General features: G+C 43.3%; 1 protein-coding gene across 1 annotated transcript in view; it reads left to right on the forward strand.

Annotated features, from left to right (window-relative positions):
• Positions 1-1,769: 1,769 nt before the first annotated feature.
• LOC124131280 (aminopeptidase Ey-like) overlaps positions 1,770-17,330 on the forward strand; it is a 28,633-nt gene continuing 13,072 nt past the window's right edge. Inside the window, exons 1-12 of the mRNA XM_046494452.2 lie at positions 1,770-2,031; positions 2,937-3,399; positions 4,069-4,239; positions 4,426-4,537; positions 10,936-11,056; positions 11,692-11,843; positions 12,594-12,707; positions 13,144-13,278; positions 14,522-14,587; positions 15,109-15,174; positions 15,635-15,810; positions 16,803-16,903. Coding sequence (XP_046350408.2) covers positions 1,770-2,031; positions 2,937-3,399; positions 4,069-4,239; positions 4,426-4,537; positions 10,936-11,056; positions 11,692-11,843; positions 12,594-12,707; positions 13,144-13,278; positions 14,522-14,587; positions 15,109-15,174; positions 15,635-15,810; positions 16,803-16,903 — 1,939 coding nt within the window. The remainder of the gene's footprint in view (positions 2,032-2,936; positions 3,400-4,068; positions 4,240-4,425; positions 4,538-10,935; positions 11,057-11,691; positions 11,844-12,593; positions 12,708-13,143; positions 13,279-14,521; positions 14,588-15,108; positions 15,175-15,634; positions 15,811-16,802; positions 16,904-17,330) is intronic.

Genomic DNA, 17,330 nt, shown 5'->3' on the forward strand with positions numbered 1-17,330 from the left:
TCACCCCCTCACCTCAAATACAAAAAAAGTTTAATTATCGGGCTGGCTTGGTATCATAAAACCCTATCACTGTGGGTCGTTGGGGTAGCCTAGTGGTTAAAGCAGTTGCGCGTCACGGCGAAAACCCAGGTTCGATTCCCCATTTGGGTACAATGTGTGAAGCCCATTTCTAGTGTCCCCCGTCGCGATATTGCTGGAATATTGCTAAAAGCGGCGTACAAACATACTCACATACTCACTTCCCATATAGCATATGTTTCTGTTCCTCTGCGTGGTAATTTGCCTTCTTTGACATTATTGACGTGTGCAAAATGAGTTAGTGGGTATGCATGACCGATTTACCAAAAATACAGCAATATCACATCGGGGACACCAGGAAAGGGCTGTATGCATTATATTCATCTGGGGAGTCAAACTCGGGCACTCCGCGAGATAAGAGAACGTTTAAACCACTTAGCTGCCCAACACGGTGTGAAGCCGTTTGTTTACATATATCTATCACTACCTGATATATTGTTGTTTATCATATAATGGGTAGGTTTCTCGGCAGGATAAAGCCAACGGATAAAAACGATATCCGTTGGGGTCGAGTCATATGCGGATAGAGATGCAAATATCAAAAGTCAAGTCACTACTTTCACTGTTTATAAACAAACATGGCGTCGCCCTCGTCATTCGGCGATCGAGTCAGAATTAACCATTCGGAATCTGGATAAACTACAGGGATAATTACTATCATTATCAAAAGAACAGTCTAATATACTGACGTGTCTAAATGTGTCTAACTGTGACGTAGCTAAGGCATTTAAGTTTTTGCAACTTTGGAGATATAAATTTCGAAACAATTTTGCGAGGGCAAGAGGCCTAGCAAAGCGGGATCAGTAGCCATATCTCCGCTTGTAGACTTCTGCGGCTTGAAACCTTCTCCACAAATCAAAATAGTTGGATTTGGCCGAAATATGTTTGAATTGTTACCTTGTTTCGTTTTGTCGCTGTGTGCATATCTGACTACACTTCTTAACGTTATGACAAGACAGACCGACTGTCAACAACGTCTGACCGTGGCTGTGACGTCTCATAGACTTGGGTTAGAGTAGCTTCCCTTTGACAAAGGGCAGTTACTCTAGCGGATAGACCGATGGATTGCCGCGAAAGGCACTTAAAAACAACTGTTGTTTTGCGTATATGTTGCTTCGCCACTGTATAAGTAACAGATTTCAGTTGGAACTATATTGGCTACTGTCACTGTCCGACTGACACATCACTTACCCTGTGACGTAATAAATAATAATGCGCGCATTCCAGGAAAACTCGCAATGTTTCGGTAATGTTTCTGAGAGAGGGAAAGCGATTTTAAAGCACAGAATTAAAGAATGATAAAGAGGTTATCCCGCTTGTGTGTTTGGGGATGGTAAATATCCTGTATTAGGAATAAACATTGTATTTAGCGAGCCTTGGCGAGCTAAATGCATAGTGTGTTTGGGGATGGGAAATATCCTGCATTAGGAATAAACATTGTATTTAGCGAGCCTTGGCGAGCTTAATACATAGTGTTTATTCCTAATGCAGGATATTTACCATCCCCAAACACACTCGCGTGATAACCTCTATGTATCCATGCCCTGGTTTGTTGATTTGTATCTCCCGTCCAATTGTACACAGACACATCATACCTGGCGCTACTATAAATACTGACTGCCAGATGCACGGACAAGATCCCACTGGTGTCTTTCACCGGGTCTCCAGACAAGGTACGTGAATCTGCCGCCATGTCAGACTCCACCGTGCCCATCACTGAAGAATCTGCAGTCCGCTCACAACGACAAACAGGGTTTTATGTCTCCACCATCCATGGCTTCATTCTGCTGATGCTGCTGGTGGCACTGTCCGTGGGAGTGGGGGTAGTTGTCCACTTTGCTGGGAGTCAGGGATTGGTGTGTCGGTGTGACAACACCCCCGAGATCAGCACCCCCGAGGCCATGACACAGATGTGTATTGACATGACAAAGAAGGGCGCGGGAGAGAAAATATGTGAGTACAAGATGTGTTAATTCTAAGACGCCGAAATGTGCCGTGTAGAGCTGCCCTCAGAAACCGACGATCGTTAGTTCTAACCCCAGATTAGCCCTGATTCTGTTTTTTTGTTTGTTTGTTTTGTTTTGTTTTTCTTTTGCTTGATAAAGGTGTAAGTATCTATACCGACACGTCGCTATAATAGTGTCTTAAAGATATTGTTACCCGCGAACTTCGTCCACTTTGTAATCCGCGTTCTTTGGTTCACAATGGTAGACCAGTCCAACCTGAACTTCGTGTTTTTCTCTCACATCAAAAGGACACGATATGATATGACTGAAATACAAGGTAGACACAATTTTATGGATATCTTTAATACTGTTATCCATAAAATTGTGTCTACCTTGTCATCCGTCAACTTCTAAGTAATGCCTATCAAACAATTTATGACTGAAATACTGTTCAACTGCTGCAACCAAATGTATTACAAACATGAATAGTATATTTGATGCTACTTAAATGCAAAATAATATTGGCAAACTAAATGATTTCACATATGTCATCATAGTAAATTGTTTAATTCTCACCAGCCTGGTAAATCAGATTAAATCATTAGGATTTATAAAGTTTCATACTTGTACTACGAGCAGCAGATTGTTTTTAATATATGACTACATTAATGGTGTGTTATTATGTGCAAAACGCAAGTTTATGATATATGTATTACCTACTTTGACAATCAACATCAGTGCACGGACTTCCTTGACAAGCGTGTGTATGTGTGAGAGAGAGTTGCAGAGTTGCGCCCCTTAGAAGTCCCAGAAACCTGTGATCTGTCCTAATTAAACACCTGAGACCTGACTTCCGGCTTCCCTAACACTGAAACTGAAATATGCCTCTTTCAAAAACACCTGCTGTTCCAGGTGATGTGTGCTCCGATGACTCCCCAGCATCAACTCCTCCATCTACACCAGCGTCGACAGACACTCCTCTGAACTACCGCCTCCCTATATCCACCCGACCGTATCTCTACACCCTTGTTCTCTATCCAAACATATATGGCGAAAACAAAGACAACTTTGATTTTCAAGGAAATGTGAAAATAGACACAGTTGCCGAAGACGCTTCTATGACTATAACATTCCATGCCCACCCTTCGCTAAATATCGATAATTCAAGCCTCCGAGTGTGGGATGGGAACACATCGTCTCTAGTGGGCGTGGCCGGTTCATCCTATGAAGCGGTGCGGGAGTTTTATACACTGCACCTGGCGCAACGGCTGGTTGTGGGGCACCTCTACCAGATTGACATCAGTTTCGGGGCACCGTTGTCCGACTCAGGAACTGGACTTTACTTTGCCCAGTATGATGAGAATGGTCAGACAGTGTAAGTTCATCGTATCGTCATATCGAATCATTATATGATAGCTAATGCGTATCGTATCGTATCGTATCATGTCAGATGAGATCCCTGATGTCGTGACTTTTCGTATCATACCATATCATATCATATATCATATCATATCATATCATATCATATCATATCATATCATATCATATCATATCTTTTATCTATAATATTAGATTATTTCATGTCATGGCGTTGTTATATATCATATATCATGCCGTATCGTATCACATATACTCATACCAAATAGTATTGTATCATTTCCCGTCGTATCCTAGCATATCGTATTGAATCATAGCTCTTCTCAAATTTCTTATGGTATCACAACCTATTCTCAGTCATATATCATATTTTCCGTATCATATATCATGTTATCTATCATACATCATATCACAAGGATACCGCATCGTATCATTTCCCATACACCATCGTGTCTTATCTTAGCATAAATCATCCGTCATATATCGAATCGTATAGTATATCATATCATGTCATCTCGTATATCTAATATCGTATAATGTGTTTCTATTCAATAGACGTGGAATAATTAGATCATAATTTCTTCATAACGATTTCACAATATTCCACAAACTATTTTATCGTATTGACGTTGGTGGTGTTGACTGCTGAATTTCCTCCGTTGTTCAGCTACCTGGCGACAACCAAGTTCGAGGCTCCACACGCAAGGAAGGCGTTTCCCTGCTTTGACGAGCCTGCACTGAAAGCCCAGTTTGATATCACCCTGCTGAGAAGGGAGGGAGGGGGTAGGAATTACACAGCCCTCTCCAACGCCCCACGCCTCAAGACTGAACCGGCTAGGTAAGGAAAAACAAAGAGAAAATTGAATAAGATTTTTTTGTTACCTTACTATTATTTTAAGATTTTTGTGTTTGAGGTAAATTATTTCTGTTCGTTATTTTTTGAGAAGTGGGACGATCTCAATTTCAAATGAAACTATCATCAGCATTTTTCTGAAAAAAAGGAAACTCCGTTCTTGTGTTGCAGTAACGGGATGGTTGCAGAGACATTTGAGAGGACGGTGATGATGTCAACGTACCTCCTAGCGTTCATCGTATGCGACTACGAGTACTTGGAAGATATTGCAAGCGGTGTTACTGTAAGCATCACTAAATGCTCCTTTTGTGAATCTTGGCGAGTCAGTGCCAAAACAAAATTTATAATTCTTATCCTCACAGCAAAGCTAACATAACTTATACACACTGAGGACGCGTGAAGATCCGGGGTAGAATAGATCTTCAGCAACCCATGCTTGCCGTAAAAGGCGACTGTGCTTGTCGTAAGAGGCGAGTAACAGATCGGGTGGTCAGGCTCGCTGACTTGGTTGATGCATGTCATCGTATCCCAATTGCATGGATCGATGCTCATGATATCAACCACTGGACTGTTTGGTACAGACCAAAGTCATACTCATTTACTCACCTATACAAACTGACTCTGTCGTCTAAGGCGCCGCAATTCTCAGTGCAAAATTTTGCTACCTGATCATTCAAGAATTTGCTATTTGTGAGTTCGAATCTCAGATTCACCATAATAATGGTCAGCACCATACCCGTTAGTTTCGTCTTTACGATCTACTTATCTTCGGACTTTCTTCAAAGAATAAGCTGACACGCTGTGATATAACTGTGTGAGTGAGTGAGTGAGTGAGTTGGGTTTAACGCCGCTTTGAACAGTATTCCAGTTATATCGCGGCGTGTCAGCTTAACCTGGGAGGAAACCCCGAAGTGATGCAGGTCTCAGACGTTTACCACTTCGGTGAAACTGATAAAAGTGAAACCAAAGATGCAACTCTCTCACTCAAAATACATCGTCAACCTGCATGTACTATATTGGATGAATTTGATAAAAAGAATGCATATTCATCTCAAAGTATACAATCGTCGATCTTATGAACAAACTAAGAATGGCCGTCAAATCAAATTTCGCTCATTAGCGTTAGAAATGCTGGGCTCAGTTGTGGTGACGTCATTTCCGGTTTGGCGACGAATGCATGGTATATGTCATAAATTAATGGAGGTGAAACTCCGCGGGGTATCGACCGCCTCCTTGGTCTAGTAGTAGAGCGTCCGCGCGGAGAGCGGAAGGTCCGGGGCTCGATCCCCGACCACGTCATACCAAAAGACGTTAAACGATGGTACTTGTTGTTACCTAGTCTGGCCCTCGGCATTAAGGGGCTAAACCAAGGACTGGTCGGCTCGGAGTCAGTATACTGTGTCTGAGTGGGGTATTCATGTTAAACTGCGGCATGGTATCTCAGTGAGCTAGCACTATAAATCGGCATCAGTCTGGACTAGTACAAGCAGCCACACAAACACACACACGTACATGCACGTCGCTATATAAGTGCAATAATCTTGGACGCGACGTTAAACCCCATTTCACCTCACCTCACCTCACCTCACCTCACCTCACCTCACCTAGGTAAATTGATGGAGGTGAAACTCCGTGGGGTATCGCAGATGCATGGCGTGAAAACCAACACTCATACTCACTGATGCAATATGTTGTGTTAATGCATAATCAGTGAATGTGACGGATGAGTACAATATGAGTATCATAAGAAATGCCACTCAGTGGTGTAAACATTGATTCATTTCTTATATCCGAAATTCACATGACGTGTAAACAGTCGATATGATATGTGGACAAGTTGTGAATTACAGCGACTTCTACTCTCTTATGGCCATAAATAAGGTCGTATGTTTATACACTCCAAGTTCAGGGCGCCTTGACTTGCTTGTATAGGATAGACACTCCCAGTTTAGGGCTTCTTGACTTGCTTGCACATGACAGACACTCCAAGTTCAGGGCGCCTTGACTTGCTTGTACTTGATAGACACTCCCAGTTTAGGGCGTCTTGACTTGCTTGTACATGATAGACACTCCCAGTTTAAGGCGCCTTGACTTGATTGTACATGATAGACACTCCCAGTTCAGGGCGCCTTGACTTGATGGTATATAATAGACACTCCCAGTTTAGGGCGTCTTGACTTGATTGTACATGATAGACAGTCCAAGTTCAGGGCGCCTTGACTTGATTGTACATGATAGACACTCCCAGTTTAGGGCGTCTTGACTTGATTGTACATGATAGACACTCCCTGTTCAGGGCGCCTTGACTTGATTGTACATGATAGACACTCCCAGATTAAGGCGTCTTGACTTGCTTGTACATGATAGACACTCCCCGTTCAGGGCGCCTTGACTTGATTGTACATAATAGACACTCCCAGTTTAGGGCGTCTTGACTTGCTTGTACATGATAGACGCTCCCAGTTCAGGGCGTCTTGACTTGCTTGTATAGGATAGACACTCCCAGTTTAGGGCTTCTTGACTTGCTTGTACACGATAGACACTCCCAGTTTAGGGCGTCTTGACTTGCTTGTACACGATAGACACTCCCAGTTTAGGGCGTCTTGACTTGATTGTACATGATAGACACTCCCAGTTTAGGGCGTCTTGACTTGCTTGTACATGATAGACACTCCCAGTTTAGGGCGACTTGACTTGATTGCACATGACAGACACTCCCAGTTTAAGGCGTCTTGACTTGCTTGTACATGATAGACGCTCCCAGTTTAGGGCGTCTTGACTTGATTGTACATGATAGACACTCCGAGTTTAGGGCGTCTTCACTTGCTTGTACATGATAGACACTCCCAGTTCAGGGCGCCTTGACTTGATTGTCCATGATAGACACTCCCAGTTTAGGGCGTCTTCACTTGCTTGTACATGATAGACACTCCCTGTTCAGGGCGCCTTGACTTGATTGTACATGATAGACACACCCAGTTTAGGGCGTCTTGACTTGCTTGTACATGATAGACGCTCCCAGTTCAGGGCGCCTTGACTTGATTGTACATGATAGAAACTTCCAGTTTAGGGTGTCTTGACTTGCTTGTACATGATAGACGCTCCCAGTTTAGGGCGTCTTGACTTGCTTGTACATGATAGACACTCCCTGTTCAGGGCGTCTTGACTTGATTGTACATGATAGACACTCCCAGTTCAGGGCGTCTTGACTTGCTTGTACATGATAGACACTCCCAGTTTAGGGCGTCTTGACTTGATTGTACATGATAGACACTCCCTGTTTAGGGCGTCTTGACTTGCTTGTACATGATAGACACTCCCAGTTTAAGGCGCCTTGACTTGATTGTACATGATAGACACTCCCAGTTCAGGGCGCCTTGACTTGATGGTATATAATAGACAATCCCAGTTTAGGGCGTCTTGACTTGATTGTACATGATAGACAGTCCAAGTTCAGGGCGCCTTGACTTGATTGTACATGATAGACACTCCCAGTTTAGGGCGCCTTGACTTGATTGTACATGATAGACACTCCCTGTTCAGGGCGCCTTGACTTGATTGTACATGATAGACACTCCCAGATTAAGGCGTCTTGACTTGCTTGTACATGATAGACACTCCCAGTTCAGGGCGCCTTGACTTGATTGTACATAATAGACACTCCCAGTTAAGGGCGTCTTGACTTGCTTGTACATGATAGACAGTCCCAGTTCAGGGCGTCTTGACTTGCTTGTATAGGATAGACACTCCCAGTTTAGGGCTTCTTGACTTGCTTGTACACGATAGACACTCCCAGTTTAGGGCGTCTTGAATTGCTTGTACATGATAGACACTCCCAGTTTAGGGCGTCTTGACTTGATTGTACATGATAGACACTCCCAGTTTAGGGCGTCTTGACTTGCTTGTACACGATAGACACTCCCAGTTTAGGGCGACTTGACTTGATTGCACATGACAGACACTCCCAGTTTAGGGCGTCTTGACTTGCTTGTACATGATAGACACTCCCAGTTTAGGGCGTCTTGACTTGATTGTACATGATAGACACTCCCTGTTTAGGGCGTTTTCACTTGCTTGTACATGATCGACACTCCCTGTTCAGGGCGTCTTGACTTGATTGTACATGATAGACACTCCCTGTTTAGGGCGTCTTGACTTGCTTGTACATGATAGACACTCCCAGTTTAAGGCGCCTTGACTTGATTGTACATGATAGACACTCCCAGTTCAGGGCGCCTTGACTTGATGGTATATAATAGACACTCCCAGTTTAGGGCGTCTTGACTTGATTGTACATGATAGACAGTCCAAGTTCAGGGCGCCTTGACTTGATTGTACATGATAGACACTCCCAGTTTAGGGCGCCTTGACTTGATTGTACATGATAGACACTCCCTGTTCAGGGCGCCTTGACTTGATTGTACATGATAGACACTCCCAGATTAAGGGGTCTTGACTTGCTTGTACATGATAGACACTCCCAGTTCAGGGCGCCTTGACTTGATTGTACATAATAGACACTCCCAGTTAAGGGCGTCTTGACTTGCTTGTACATGATAGACAGTCCCAGTTCAGGGCGTCTTGACTTGCTTGTATAGGATAGACACTCCCAGTTTAGGGCTTCTTGACTTGCTTGTACACGATAGACACTCCCAGTTTAGGGCGTCTTGAATTGCTTGTACATGATAGACACTCCCAGTTTAGGGCGTCTTGACTTGATTGTACATGATAGACACTCCCAGTTTAGGGCGTCTTGACTTGCTTGTACACGATAGACACTCCCAGTTTAGGGCGACTTGACTTGATTGCACATGACAGACACTCCCAGTTTAGGGCGTCTTGACTTGCTTGTACATGATAGACACTCCCAGTTTAGGGCGTCTTGACTTGATTGTACATGATAGACACTCCCTGTTTAGGGCGTTTTCACTTGCTTGTACATGATCGACACTCCCTGTTCAGGGCGCCTTGACTTGATTGTACATGATAGACACACCCAGTTTAGGGCGTCTTGACTTGCTTGTACATGATAGACACTCCCAGTTTAGGGCGCCTTGACTTGATTGTACATAATAGACACTCCCAGTTTAGGGCGCCTTGACTTGATTGTACATGACAGACACTCCCAGTTTATGGCGTCTTGACTTGCTTGTACATGATAGACACTCCCAGTTCAGGGCGCCTTGACTTGCTTGTACATGATAGACAGTCCCAGTTTAGGGCGCCTTGACTTGCTTGTACGTGATAGACACTCCCAGTTTAGGGCGTCTTGACTTGATTGTACATGATAGACACTCCCAGTTCAGGGCGTCTTGACTTGATTGTACATGATAGACACTCCCAGTTTAGGGCGCCTTGACTTGATTGTACATGATAGACACTCCCTGTTCGGGGCGCCTTGACTTGATTGTACATGATAGACACTCCAATTTTAGGGCGCCTTGACTTGCTTGTACATGATAGACACTCCCAGTTTAGGCCGTCTTGACTTGAATGTACATGATAGACACTCCAATTTTAGGGCGCCTTGACTTGCTTGTACATGATAGACGCTCCCAGTTTAGGGCGTCTTGACTTGATTGTACATGATAGACACTCCCTGTTCAGGGCGCCTTGACTTGCTTGTACATGACAGACATTCCCAGTTTAGGGCGTCTTGACTTGCTTGTACATGATAGACACTCCCAGTTCAGGGCGCCTTGACTTGCTTGTACATGATAGACACTCCCAGTTTAGGGCATCTTGACTTGATTGTACATGATAGACACTCCCAGTTCAGGGCGTCTTGACTTGATTGTACATGATAGACACTCCCAGTTTAGGGCGCCTTGACTTGATTGTACATGATAGACACTCCCTGTTCGGGGCGCCTTGACTTGATTGTACATGATAGACACTCCAATTTTAGGGCGCCTTGACTTGCTTGTACATGATAGACACTCCCAGTTCAGGGCGTCTTGACTTGAATGTACATGATAGACACTCCAATTTTAGGGCGCCTTGACTTGCTTGTACATGATAGACGCTCCCAGTTTAGGGCGTCTTGACTTGATTGTACATGATAGACACTCCCTGTTCAGGGCGCCTTGACTTGCTTGTACATGACAGACATTCCCAGTTTAGGGCGTCTTGACTTGCTTGTACATGATAGACACTCCCAGTTCAGGGCGCCTTGACTTGCTTGTACATGATAGACACTCCCAGTTTAGGGCATCTTGACTTGCTTGTACATGATAGACACTCCCTGTTCAGGGCGTCTTGACTTGCTTGTACATGACAGACATTCCCAGTTTAGGGCGTCTTGACTTGCTTGTACATGATAGACACTCCCAGTTCAGGGCGCCTTGACTTGCTTGTACATGATAGACAGTCCCAGTTTAGGGCATCTTGACTTGCTTGTACATGACAGACACTCCCAGTTCAGGGCGCCTTGACTTGCTTGTACACGATAGACACTCCAAGTTTATGGCGTCTTGACTTGCTTGTACATGATAGACGCTCCCAGTTTAGGGCGCCTTGACTTGATTGTACATGATAGAAACTTCCAGTTTAGGGCGTCTTGACTTGCTTGTACATGATAGACACTCCCAGTTCAGGGCGTCTTGATTTGCTTGTACATGACAGACACTCCCAGTTTAAGGCGTCTTGATTTGCTTGTACATGACACACTGCTACTTTCAGTATCGGACCTTTGCGATGCCCAAGAAGATTCAATATGCAGACAAGGCTCAGATGCATGGGATCAAGATGTTTAACAGATTATCCGAGTACTTCCAGCCTGCCTATGTGTACGATAAACTGGGTTGGTTAGCTTCAACATTACACATAATATGCTTATTTCGAACACTGCTGAGCACCCAAAATTCATTTGGAGTGAGTGAGTGAGTGAGTGACTGGGTGAGTGAGTGAGTGAGTGAGTGAGTGGGTGAGTGGGTGAGTGGGTGAGTGGGTGAGTGGGTGAGTGAGTGAGTGAGTGAGTGAGTGAGTGAGTGAGTGAGTGAGATTTTACGCATCTTGTAACAATACCTTAGCATGATCCCAATACTGCAACAGGGGCCAATCGAGTCCGGGTCATCGGCGTCAAGAGCCAACGCATTCACAACTTGGCTACTCACCATCAATCATTATACAGGGACACATACATGTATGTTGTTAGGAGGCAAGAGGAGCCCGGCATTTCGATGTTCAGAGGTGCGAAACCCCTGATTATGTTTCTAGGTTTGTCAGTACCAAACACATGCTTGTTGTAAGTACTAAAGTAGTGACCCACATTATTTGGACTTTCTTGATGGCGTGTCTTTGCTGATGATTTCAGTCACTTTGTTTTTTTCTGGCACAGACCCTATGATTAATAAGTTGACGTCATATAGTTGCAATATTGCTTTGTGCGTCTTTAAACAACAAATACATAAAATCCTACCGAAATCTACATAATAGACAACATCGTCATCCCCGACTTCGTGGCTGGAGCTACGGAGAGTTGGGGTCTCATCCCCTACAGGGAAGCTCTACTCTATGAACCTGGGGTCTCCTCAGCCTCTGATGAGAACTGGATAGCGGAGGTCATCGCCCACGAGATTTCACATATGGTATGATTCTCATTTTGGTGTGCAGGAAACTTTAACGATAGTATTGTCTTGTCACCTTTGTCTGTCATAAAACATAACTGATGTGTCAGGTGTTATTAAATGCATAGATACAATAAAAACACCCCTTAATACGGGCAGAAGTCTTTCCAATGATATCGCCCTGATCATCAAATTTAGGGATAACAAATATGTTGCTCCTCCTTCTTCTTCCTCCTCCTTCTTCGTCTTCTTAATTTGCTTCTGTTCTTTCTCTCCTCCTCCTTCCACTTCTTCGTCAGCTCCTTCTTCTTCTGCTCTTCCTGCTGCTCCTCCTTAATCTGCTCCTCTCTTCTTCCTTCTTTGACTTCTTCTCCTTCTTCTTCTTTTTCTTCTCCTCCTTAATCTGCTCTGCTCTTCTTCCTTCTTTGCCTTCTCCTTCACCCTTCATCTGCTCCTCTCTTCTTCCTTCTCTTCTTCCTTCTTTGCCTTCTTTGCCTTCTTCTCCTCTTTCTTCTCCTCCTTCACCTGCTCCTCTCTTCTTTGCCTTCTTTTCTTTCTTCATCTCCTCTCTTCTTCCTTCTTTGCACTCTTCTCATCAGCTTCCTCCTTTTGTTCTCCTTCTTCCCTCCTCTTCTTCCCTCTTCACCTTCTTTTCCTTCTTATTCTCCTCTTCTTCCATTTTCCTATAACTATATACTCACCGGTATTGTTATTATTCTTGTAAGTATTAGTATTAGTATTGTGTACAAACGTCTACCTTTCTGTGATCAGTGGTTCGGTAACCTGGTGTCGCCAAAGTGGTGGAGCTGGTTGTGGTTAAACGAAGGATTTGCATCCTTTCTTGACTACCACATAGTTGCAGAGATCTACCCAAGCTGGAAGATGGTAGGTTAATGGAGATTATAGAGGTGGTCTGTATCTGGATCGGACTCTAAAAAAGAAAAACACCATATCATTTCAGAAATACAAATTTAATAACCATAGACATGCAGTAATGAAAATTATAATACCACATTAATTCAGCAACAAATAAGCAAAGCAGCATCTGATCATATTGAATAACCGAGGATGTGCCAAGCCTCTTAATCGTATTTTGTCGCATGTAAAGGACAATTAAATTAGTTTATGACCATTAAACACAATATGGCATGACATATAAATTAAAAACTTAAAGTTCTGTATACGTACCTGCTTTTGTTTAGATGGTATATTACTTTTGGTATTTTGCAAGCATGTGTTATAATGTTCGCCTAAGACCTAAGGCACGCTGTAGACATACACAACCAGGAGGGGAAGGTCAGTATCAGTTGTTTTGTTTCAGCTGGACATCAATGTTGCTGCAAGCACTCACGGTGTGATGTCATCCGACAGTCTGACGTCATCGCATCCCCTCACTGCTGACGTCATGTCACCGGGAGATATCAGCTCTATATTTGACAGTGTCACATACTCTAAGGTATGTGCTACATGTACATGGGGTCACAGGGTCATGTGATCGAGCCCTCCCGGTTGACAGAAAGCCCAAATAATATGGCGTCTGGAATGATTGATCGTGGGCCAATTATGATGATGATGACGATGATGATGATGATGATGATGATGATGATGATGATGCTGATGATGATGATGCTGATGATGCTGATGATGATAAATTAATGCAGCAAAGAGGGTTTGGGTGATCCTGGCACAGTCAGGTTGGTTAGGCTCATCATCAGCTTAGGGCCCTTGCCCTCTCTACTCACAGCCCAGACAGTGAAAGGGACTTCTCCCAGGAAGCGCTGCCTTGTCAAACCCTGCCAGAACTGTTCATAGAATATTTCCCCCACACTGCAGCCTTCTGCATTACCCCGATTGTCAAAAGGGCTGCATTCCTGGCAACACATTCGAACCTAAGGTACCAAACCTAAGGTACCGGGAACAATGGGGAGTCGGACAACTTGGTACTTGGGATGCAAACGTGACATTTCAAAAGCGAGGTCTGCAGATTAGCCATGTTTTTCCTCAATCTTGTCAATGGCATTAGTGTCAAAAGGGACAGAAAGTAACTATAAATAATTTCATTGGATTTATCAAAAAGAACACGAACAGGTTTGTTGGCCTGGAAAGGTCTGAGGCCATGTACAAGCCCATTCCAAAGAATTTTGTATTTATCGTTTTCCATGACGCCCTCTATATATTCTGGGTCGTACCATGGATGGACCTCTGAGTCAGAACCACAAGCGTGGCGAAGACGGTAATAAAAGGATCGAGCGACGTCAGCATGTCGCTCAAGATACTTGTTTGTGCCAAAGCTGGGCATCCACAGACAATGTGGTGGACAGTCCCATTAAATTCATTGCATAATCTACATTTCATTTTTACATTTTGATGCAAAATCACACTGGGAAGTGACTGGTCCTGAGCAGCAAACAGAAAGCCTTCTGTTTCACTTTTCAGGCCAGACGACTTCATCCAAGCAAAGGACTCTGCAGGATTGCTGATCTTCTCAACACATTGGACATAAATTCGATGCATTGGTCGTTCAGATAGCCTCTCCTTTAAAAGTCTGGGCCGACTTGATATGGTACTTTGCTTGGTTGACACTCATATCCGTACCGTCAAGCAGTACAGATCCATCAACAAAATTATTATTATTGTTGTTATTTTTATTATTATGCCCAGGTGTAGGAAAACTAACAAATACTATTTTTGTTCTTAAGGGCGCCGCTATCGTGCGTATGATGCACCTCGTGATGGGGCAGGACTTGTTTATTAAAGGATTGAACGTGAGTTAAACTGATAAAAGTTGGCCAATTGTGAAAGTGTAGGACACGACTTTGATCAAACCATGCTGCTTTTTGTAAAGGCTAATTTTATCTGGCTTTAAAGCACTTATGTAATTAATGTAATAACTTTCCTCTCTAGGGTATTGTATAACATGCTTTATGTAACATGGGTTGGTCAAGCATAGAAATCAAGATTGTACAAAAATAGAGTCAATTAAACTTTGACAATAATGCATTCGAAAATTTAAAAGATTAGTTAATCTTCTGTTGACAGCCATAACAATTACATGTACTATTCATAGGTTCACAGGTACTCCAAACAATGTGTGGCTTTGTTCTAACGTAAACGCTATGAAATACGGCCTGGGAGCTTTGTCAGAGACAGAATATTCTATTCTATTCAAGACATACATGAGACAAAATCAGTTTTTTGAAAGACAGTATCAAACCATCAATCCCTTACCTGCACGCTTCCTTGCATGACATTACTTTGTTAATTCGATACATTTGTGTCTTATCAGCGCTACCTTGCAACAAATGCCTTTGGTAATGCTGAACACAACGACCTGTGGAAGGCCTTGACAGAGATAAGTATCATTTACACAAATCATTTAGTTCATCACGATTTCTAATGCTTCAGCTTGGTGAGAGTGGTGGCGCAACTTCGTGGTTAAAGCGTTCGCGCGTCACACTGAAGACACTGTTCGTTTGTCGTAACGGGTTCTCGCGGTCAGCCTCGCTGACTTTCTTGGTGTATGTCATCATATCCAAGTTCCGTAGATCGATGCCTATGGTGTCAATCAGTAGATATTCTGGCCCAAACGTAATTATTTACAGACATATAACTGGAATAACAGAAAATAAATATGACCAAATACTCAGGATGTATCGATGATTTCTTAGACAATGTCCAAACGAGGTCATCTCAAATGTACACGTTAGAGATAAAACTGGTAGAGGTTGTGCTTAACATTTTCCTAGATGTATGTGTGATGACATCACATGTAGATTGTTGTTGTTATTATTACTGTTTCGTCATCTCTTCAAGAAGCCCAGGCCAACTCAGTAGATCTGGACATGACGGAAATCATGGACTCCTGGGTAACTCAGATGAACTACCCTGTCGTCCATGTTACTGTAGGATCAGGAACGGTAACTCTAACACAGGAACGATTTCTGTCTTCGGGTGGGGAAAATCCCGACCAGGATGCTGGAAAATATGGGTACGATATGTTTAACCTATAAATTGATATGGCTAACTGAGCATTCCTTGTACAAGTAATACCCATCACATGCTATCGATTGACTCTATATTACCGCGGGCTCTATAATTTCGCGGTATCGTTAAATCTCGTCATCCATACCCCTGTCGACTGTTACCTTATGCAAATCTAAGCACGATATTTCATCACTTGATCGAATACAGGCCTCGTTGCTGTATGCCACGGCTACTCGTAAGTATATACGTTAACTTTTCTATGATAACTTAACTTTTCGAAGTGGACTTACCCCTACCTCCATTCGAAATTGGTTAGAAAAGAACCCATTTGGTTGGAAGATGTTCCTTGACGCAACCTAGGCCGTATGCATATTGATTATCCATAATCCAAAACAAGAAGTGATGTAAACCACGCAATCAACATGTATCAGACCACAAAATGGCGATACCGCGATACTATGGAGTTGCCCGCCCTTTAGTCGCTCATGACGACGACTTTCTTTACCGAACTCGGGGGAAAAAATCAGCATAAGTCAATTCTTATTGATGTGTTATAGAATTTGAACAAAAAACAAGAAACATTTTGATATGACATACTAAATAGGTTAGTAAGCGTTCGCAAATGCGATCCATTATAAATTAACTGCAGCGATGATATTGCGTACCATACTCTATATATGGGACAGACACCATCGACTCAACATGGGGATGCTGATTGAAATAGGTCCTGGCGCATGTAGAGAAGGGTTGGCCTTGGTTGGTGCAATCTGTTTTAATTTTGATGTACTTTTGCCGTCATGAAGAGGATGGCTTTCAAATGGATGTTTTCATTCGTTATTTACATCATATTGCGTCACTTTGCTGTGGACCTTTTGGCAAACAATAAAAAAACCCATTGTAACGAAGTTGCCAAGCAGCTGGAAGATGTATAATGATCAATATATCTTCACCTATATCCGTGCCCCAGTGGGTAATATTTTGAAGTTTCCCTCTAAGGTACAAGTGGACAATTCCTATCACTTACACAACAAGCGATAACGTCAAGTTTACCAGCGCGCCCTCTGATGTCCACTATTTCAAGTACAGCGAGGACAGTCGTGAGTTGTTGAGAAACTACCATTGAGAGCCTATTGCGTCAGTGAGTGAGTGGGTGGTTCTGTTGGCGAATGAGTGTTTCTGTTGGCGAATGAGTGAGTTGTTCTGTTTGTGAGTGAGTGTTTCTGTTGGCGAGTTAGTGGTTCTGTTGGCGAATGAGTGATTCTGTTGGTGAGTGAGTGAGTGGTTCTGTAAGTGAGTGAGTGGTTCTGTTGGCGAGTGAGTTGTTCTGTGGCGAGTGAGTGGTTCTATTGGCGAGTGAGTGGTTCCGTTGGTGAGTGAGCGGTTCTGTTGGCGAATGAGTGGTTCTGTTGGTGAGTGAGTGGTTCTGTTGGCGAATGAGTGGTTCTGATGGCGAGTGAGTGAATAGTTTTGTTGGTTGGTTGGCGGGTGAGTTTGTTTAGTTCTGGTGGTTGGTGAATGAGTTAG

This window comes from Haliotis rufescens, unplaced genomic scaffold (assembly GCF_023055435.1).
Source record: "Haliotis rufescens isolate VD_foot unplaced genomic scaffold, xgHalRufe1.0.p SCAF_14, whole genome shotgun sequence".
NCBI lineage: Eukaryota > Metazoa > Mollusca > Gastropoda > Lepetellida > Haliotidae > Haliotis > Haliotis rufescens.